General features: G+C 38.2%; 1 protein-coding gene across 1 annotated transcript in view; it reads left to right on the top strand.

Annotated features, from left to right (window-relative positions):
• Positions 1 to 7032: 7032 nt before the first annotated feature.
• LOC125027565 overlaps positions 7033 to 8284 on the top strand; it is a 12799-nt gene continuing 11547 nt past the window's right edge. Inside the window, exon 1 of the mRNA XM_047616659.1 lies at positions 7033 to 8019. Within this exon, the coding sequence (XP_047472615.1) occupies positions 7228 to 8019 (792 nt within the window). The 5' untranslated portion in view covers positions 7033 to 7227. The remainder of the gene's footprint in view (positions 8020 to 8284) is intronic.

The raw sequence follows: 8284 nt of genomic DNA, 5'->3' as shown, positions 1-8284 counted from the left end.
CTCTCTCTTTCTTACTATCTCTTTCTCTCTCTCTCTCTTACTTTCTCTCTCTTTCTCTCTCTCTCTCTCTCTCCTCTCTCCCACTATCTACCTATCTCTATCTGTCTGTATATTACCTATGTACAATATATGTACACATATGTAAATATAGGAATGTGCACACACACCACACACACACACACACACACACACACACACACACACACACACACACACATACACACACACACACACACACACACACACACACACACACACACACACATCTGTGTGTGTGTGTGTGTGTGTGTGTGTTTGTGTATATGTATATATATATATATATATATATATATATATATATATATGCACATAAGCACAGTAACCTTTACACAAAAATGAGAAGGATAACAGCCACAGTAGATTTATTTAATCAAGTCGCGAGACTTCGAACTCGTGTTGCTCGCCAGGCGGACAAACGGCCGAAATAAACAATTCGTTTGAGGAGAAAATCTTGCCTGTGCAACACATTACCATTTAATTTAATTTCCTATTGTGACTATAATATATATATATATATATATATATAAATGTGTGTGTGTGTGTGTATAGGTATATATATATAGATAGATAGATATAAATATATATGGATATATAAACATATACATACACATATATAAACACACACACACACACACACATACACACACACACACACACACACACACACACAGTATGTGTGTGTGTATGTGTGTGTGTTTGTGTATGTGTCCGTGTGTATCCCTGTGTCTGTGTCCGCATGAGTGAGTGCGAGTGTCTGTGTGTCGGCGTTCTTGCATGCAACTTTAAAAAAAAAAAAAATCATTTTTAACGCTGCTCTTCCAATTAACAATCGTCCATCGATCACCCTCGCCTGTTATCATGGCTATAGATTAGTATTTCTTCTCAATACGCCCGATAACACCTTTGTTCCGCCGCCGTGCAGAGCTCAGCGGCCATATCGATGAAGAAGTAAGCGGCTGGACAAAGACATATCCTTGTGACCTTGATGTATGGCCTTCACAGTCGGCAGACTCGTTAACGGTAACGCGATGACGCAATCTCGTGAATAAGGATCGGAAACGTCTTCAAGGCAGCGATAACAGTCGTTAAACTTCCATTTGGGGGAACTAAATATGATTATAATATGATCTATCGGTACTGAGGTCCAGACTGTTTTGGATCGCTGTTCTAGAGACTCGACAATTTTCTTAGTTTAAATAATTATCAGAGAGCGTTTTAAAATAGGTTTACAAGTTTTCAATGCTTCGGTTTGTTCTTTACGCCAAGATCTGGCAAGCGGTTTTTCGTATAGCAACCTAGAGCAAGACAGGAGGAGAGGGAACAAAGGAGGAGAGAGAGGAAAGTAAAAAGACCTTCCGGGAAAACTTTCAACTTTGATAAGAAGAGAAAAAAAAACACGAAAAGAATTTGTTTGCCGGAGTTTAATATAAGACAAAGTACGAAAAAAGAAAAGAAAAAAAAAGAAGAAATCAACAAAGAAAATACTTTGTTTGCCACGAGAAATGCTCCAACGAGACCAAGTGTAACGCTTGGCTCGCGAACTTCCTCACTCATGACACTGTTTACACACACACCAGCTCCTATATTTTTTTAAGGGTCGGATATCCCACCACGCACGTTCTTTCTCCACACACTCTACCCTACCCAGCCATAATGGAACCGATGAGTAAACACGAGTGAGTACACGAGGAAACGCATGTCGACGCGAGGGAGCAGACACGGAAACATGTCAGGAAATACGGTGCATGAGTGATTTAGTCTAAGTTGCTGGATAGCCTTTATTTGCTGTATCGAGACGCGTTTATTTATTTATTTATTTATTGTTCATTAATTTTATTATTATTATTATTATTATATATATATATATATATATATATATATATATTTTTTTTTTTTTTTTGGGGGGGGGGCGGTCCGGTGGAAGTTTATCACATTCACTAAATCGTCTTAGTTCAATATAACGACTGACTGATCGGCTAATCTTAAGTGAAGATGTTTTATATTATTGAGGAAGAGCGACTTGCTCAAAAGATTACTATGTAGTTCAAAACTCTTTTTTTTTTTTTTTTTTTTTTTTTTTAAACCATCACTGAAATGATTCACGCAAAAGAAAAAAAATCACAGTAAATAAGATAATTCTTTGTCTTTCCTCAATTGCTAGTCTACAGGATCCAGGACACTGCCGGAATTATTATCTTAAATCATACATAACTAGGTTCGTGAGAGGTGTGTGAAGTATTAAGGGACTCAAATCAGAATTAGAACAGTGTTTATGTAATCGAAAAAAACAAGGGAAATACAAATGATTCCTAATATCTAAACATGAGCTTACATGTATGTTTGTTCAAATTCTTTGATTTTGTGTATGTGTGTGGCCCCGGTTATGTTTTTGAATAGTACTCCAGCATTTTTTAGCATTATTTTCAGTATCAGTCGTGCTCGTTCTATGAGTAGTCTTTTCAGTACCAGAAGCGTTCGAAGTAAGAGTAGTATTTTTTATTCCGCAAAACTTCCCTTCATAGGCGGAGGCGAGCGTCGACGTGCTCCGGCGCGGGCTGCCCTTCAACGCTCCCGATCGCGTCAAATTCCATGTGAGTCACAGGAAAGGAGAAACATTGGGTTCACTTCCTATTTATATATATATATATTTTTTAATTATCTATTTTTATTTTTATTTTTACAGTTATCTTTAATTATACTTGTCAGTCATTTTTTATTTTATTTTGTCATTTACTTTATCTTTTAAGGAATTTGCATTTATTTTATCCACTTTATATACATTCCTTCTGGTTCTGTATCGTAATACTATTCATATAATCTATTTTTTTTTTTTTTTTTACTTGATAAATCCAGACGACTTCCACCTTTCCGCCAATAAATGGATTTAATTCTTAATATTTCAATTCCCTGCAGTTCGGCGAGCTTACCACTTCCCTGACTGGCTCTCCCATCTGCATCACTGGCGGCAAATTCTTCTATATTCATCGTCCATTTATAATAACGGTGAGCATATTTAATGAAAGTTCAGTACCAACTAGTGCGTCCGGTCTCAGAAAAAAATAAAACTGGCAACTCCCGCTAGGTTCTGAACTACTCCGATCCGTCAAATCGCTTATGAGAACAAAAAAATGGTGTAAAGTAATGATGCATATAACTTTCTGAATATACCAAATATATGTGCATGTTGGTATTAGGTGTCAGCAAATAAGAATGAAAAAAAAACATAGCAGAACTCCAGATATTCGGGGTGAGTTGCCAGTTTATCTTTTCTGAGCATGGGCGTTAGTATTCTCCGGATCTTCTTCATCCAGTATGATCACAACTCCTACAGGTAATGGGGACTATCTTGGTGGATGCTATTATTAAACAGGAATCCTCCTTCTACAGGTATTGGGAACGGTCTTGTTTTTATATTAATAATTCTCTAGGTCTTCCCCTCCCACGGGTAGTGGGGGCATTCCATTAGTATTCTCTATGCCTTCTTCTAGAGGCACTGGAGGCAGTCTTGTTTTTACGTTAATAATTCTCTGTCTTCTCCTTCTACAGGTAGAGGAGGCGTTTTTTCCGTTAGTATCCTCTATGTCTTGTCCTTCTACAGGTAGTGGGGGCCGTCCTGTCCTACTTCATCATCATCCTGCAGCTGATGCTTCCGAGCGTCGGGCGCGACCGCGGCGAGGCGCCCTTCGCTAATCTCACGCTGAGCGACCAAGGAGTTTAGGCGTCGAATGTCCTCTCACGAATGTAAATGAATTAATAAAAGAACTAATAGGTAAATAAGGAAAAGAGCAAATAGGTAAATAAATAAACGGGAAAATAGGTAAATATGTAAATGAGCAAATGGGTAAATAAATTAGTAAATAGGTGAGTGAATGATAAGTAAATCAATGATCAGATTTTTAAAAATCGTAATATAATGATGAAAATAAATAAGGCGCTAATCAAATTAACAGACAAAAACAATAATAAATACACAAATAAAGAATAATTCGCAGGCTACAGCAGCCCCCCCCCCCCCTCTATTCATTGCGGTTGAGTCTCAAAACACAACAAAATGCAGCTTATTTCCCATGCCCATTAAACCTTGGCCATTTCACCACATTCTACGGGAGCCCATGGCCATGCAATATACAGATTCCTTTGCATAGCGTACACGTAATATGTTTAAACAATACTTTTTACATGTAACCACACAATACGGAAATCAATGAACTATAACGTTAGTTTGGTAAGCTGAAGCAAGGCAGACAATACATTTCTATGGATTTAACCCACGCTTCTGTTAAACCAATTACGAGACATAATAATTATAATTTATTTTTCTTTTTTATTTATTTATTTTTTAAAATTCAGGTCGTCGCAAACTTTTTTAGCTGACGTTTAGGGGGACATGTCAGATCTAAGACTTTTTCCCTTTCTCGTTCGATTGCACCTCGTACATTATTGGAGGTGGGAATGTACGAAAAACTGATAAATACCGAGTTTCAACAAAATCGCGCGGGAATGAAGGCCTATAAAAAAATTTCTCATGCTCATAGGCCTACAAAAATTTCACTGAGGGTCCAGTTAACTAAACAAGAAACATTCTCTTTTTTTTTTTTTTTTTTTAATTTTTAGCGTGGACATAATTTTTTTTTTTCGTAATTTTCGTATTTTTGGATAGAATGTAAAGTAAAATAATCTTCATTGCCCACCATATCCCATTAACTATTTCAAAGTCTTTGAATATTACATACACATTTAAGAAATTATTAATCCGACTTGAATTGCTATAGGGATAGGTTCGTAATAATAGTTTTCTTTAATCAAATTTAGCACAAACTGTACTAACTTTACTTGTCCTACATTTTACCTTAATACAAACCTTAGTACAAATCAGCATTTCGTTACTAAGTCAGTTAAATAAGATAATATTATTTACAGTAATTCATCATATATATATATACATATATATAAATATATATATATATATATATATATATATATATATATTTATGTGTCTATATATATATATATATAAATACATATATATATATATATATATATATATATATATATATATATTTATGTGTCTATATATATAAATACATATATATATATTTATATATATATACATATATATACACACACACATATATCTGTGTGTGTGTGTGTGTGTTTGTGTGTGTGTGTGTATATATATATATATATATATATATATATATATATATATATATATAATGTATATAGGCCTACATACACACGCATATATATATATATATATATATATATATATATATATATATATAAATATATATATAAATTATATATATATATACATACATACATATATATATATTCTTTAGATGTGTAGATTATGTAAATGTGCACAATTACATGAATTGCAATATTTTGATTATGGGTTATTGTTTTCCATTTAGCAATACAGTTGGTTAATCACTATTATGGACTGAAACTCTCATTTTTGCATTTCATTGTAAACGTATTTATATGTATGCATCATGGTATGTCACTGGCAAATACTGTACAATCTCATTCTTCGGCTGATTAAGTTCATATAAGTCAGTCTTTTCAGATGTACAATCCGCAAGCATCTATCACCCATATGTAAATATTTTTGTGAAGTGATATATTGGGTTAAAGTTATGTTAATCCATCTTTTAAATAGAGTTCACAAGTACAAGGATGTTTTGCTCGTATCCCCCGGGAGTCCAGCGTCTGTTGATAGAAAAAAGCGCGACGGGAGAGCGCTAGCCACTTCCCTCACAGGGCCTGGCGCGGGAGCAAGGAGGGGCGGGCGCTCGCTACCTTTGCGTCCCCTGTTTTATGATTGTGGATATATATATATATGTATATGTATATATATACATATATACATATATATATATATGTCTGTATATATATACATATATATTCTGTAGGTTAATGAAGAAAATATATGCATTAACAAAACAAAAACATTTATTTGCTTATCAGAACCAAAACAAATATAATTTTGTATGAGCAAAATAATTTAAACTAAACGGAATTAACTAAAAGCACTGGTCATATCTCTATGTTTAATATTAATATAGTCTATACTGACGGGAATCCATTGCCTCGTCTGAAATTTGAAAGTCAACCGCCACGCGTCTTAGTAACAACGGTCTTTATGACGTCATTCAAAATATTATGTATAGAATCCTGTTTGTTTACTTATTTTCGCCCCATCCGTGTGTGTGTGTTTGTGTGTTCGTATATGTGTATATGTGCGTGTGCGTGTGTGTGTTTGAGTGTGTGTGTGTGTATGTGTATGTGTGTGTATTTGCGTGTTTGCATTCATAGTGGAAATTGAAGCTGTATGCGATGCATACCAAGAAAAGGGTTTCTCTCGTATGAATAATACACACTGCCGAAGCGTATAATAAATGAGCAAAGGGGGGATATTACAACCATTATAAAACAAGCAAGTCCTCGGTCATATTGTCCCTCTCGCAATGATGGAGGTGAATCGCTGGTGTTCAGACCTTGACCTACCTCTTACATAACCAGTTTCCTTCGTTATGTATGCATGCAGAAACCAACTGCAAATCCTTCAGTACCTAATAACGATCTATTTATGGCTTTCCTAGTCGGGAACACACTTTTCTATGGATTTAATAAGCTGGGAACCTGACATTGAAAAGTCAGTTCGAGCGGCAAGGCCATCGCCCTCGTTCATATTACATTTTTTTTAACTCTGCAAGAACTCCACCAATTCAAAGCAAGTAGAAAATTTACTACTATGAAACCTATCATGAAATTGTCAGTTAAACAATACCCGCGTGTGAAATATTGACGCCACATTTACAACACGTTAATCTAACTCTCATTCCCACTTGCTGTAAGTTAGATAATGGTTTGAACTGCGCGACGGAGGATTCAGTACCAGCTGCCCGGCGACGCACGCGCTGAAGGGGATGTTTCTAGGCATTACGAGCTCATAGGCAACACTCGAGGTTCAGGAAGACACCGGCACGCGCTCAAACTTGCCAATTTTCCTGTGTAAATTAGGAGAAAAGGAATCGACAGCACATTTAAGTTCGTTGGGTATTTATATTGGAATTATATGATAGAGAAAAACTAGAGAGTGTCTCTGATCTTGGCAATAAGACGCTATTCCTGAGTGCGGCGAATTTGGCATGTGTTTGAGAAGCGGTAAGGCGTCGCGCGATGAAGAAGCGATCCGACACGTGGGCCGACAGAGCTGTCATGGAACCGACGCAGTACATTCAGCTCAGTGACTCCGAGAATGAAGGCAAGACCGAGGCCCTCCTCCTGGGCGCTCAGAAATCGACGAAATTAGACCAGCTCTTTTTGCCAGGCGACGCCGGGATAGCCGCTTTCTTCTACCTTCCCAGGCCCATGGAGGAGATAGGCCTCCGCGCGAGGGACGTGCTACGCAAACCTCTCCGGTTGCTGCAAATGACCAATCGCGCGGTGGGCGTGCTGCCCTACCGCTTCTGCGAGTCGCGTGGGAAGTACGAGATGGCATGGAAGAGCGTGCCCTGCGCCCATACCCTCCTCACGGGCGTCTACATGACCGCCCTCATTCTGACGGCGGCCACCGGGATCGCCAGGAGGATCATGGCCAACGACTTCTTCGGCGGAGGACCCGAAGTCAGGAATGTGCAGGGCATCAAGCTGATGGGCATCATCCTGGTGGGGGGGAACCTGTTCAACGCCTGGTTCCAGGTCTTCTTCGTCCTGTACGTCAGCCCACGCTACTGCAGCCTCCTCAACAGCTGGAACGTCTTAGCAGAGGCCTCCGCCCTCGACCCGACGGCGGGGGTGCGGGCCGCCGTGTACAAGCTGGTGGGCTTCCTCGCCGTCTTCTGGCTCGTCGTCTTTCTCATGACGGTCGCGGGGGAGCCCAAGATCGTTTCCCATGTGCTCGACGGCGTCGCTGAGACGCTCCTGCTGGTGCCGCCCTCCTGGCTCGCCCGCGCCGCGCCCACAGCCAAGGTATTTTAGGGGAGGGGTGGAAAAGCGTTTGGAAAGATTTCCATTTATTCATTTTTTTTTTTTTTTTTTTTTTTTTTTTTTTTTTTTTTTACGGGTTTGAGAGTCGATGCCCGGGGAATCAAATAGCATCCTATCAAAATAACATCCTGTTTCAACAGCATCCTAAGAGGTCTATGATGCAAATCATTCGTCTTATCGATTTTAAAAGGCAATTCAGATCAATATCATCCGCTCCCCCTCCCCCAAGTCTTTACCATTAAAAACT

This window comes from Penaeus chinensis, chromosome 7 (genome assembly GCF_019202785.1).
Source record: "Penaeus chinensis breed Huanghai No. 1 chromosome 7, ASM1920278v2, whole genome shotgun sequence".
Lineage (NCBI taxonomy): Eukaryota > Metazoa > Arthropoda > Malacostraca > Decapoda > Penaeidae > Penaeus > Penaeus chinensis.
This window is presented reverse-complemented; position numbering and strand designations above follow the sequence as displayed.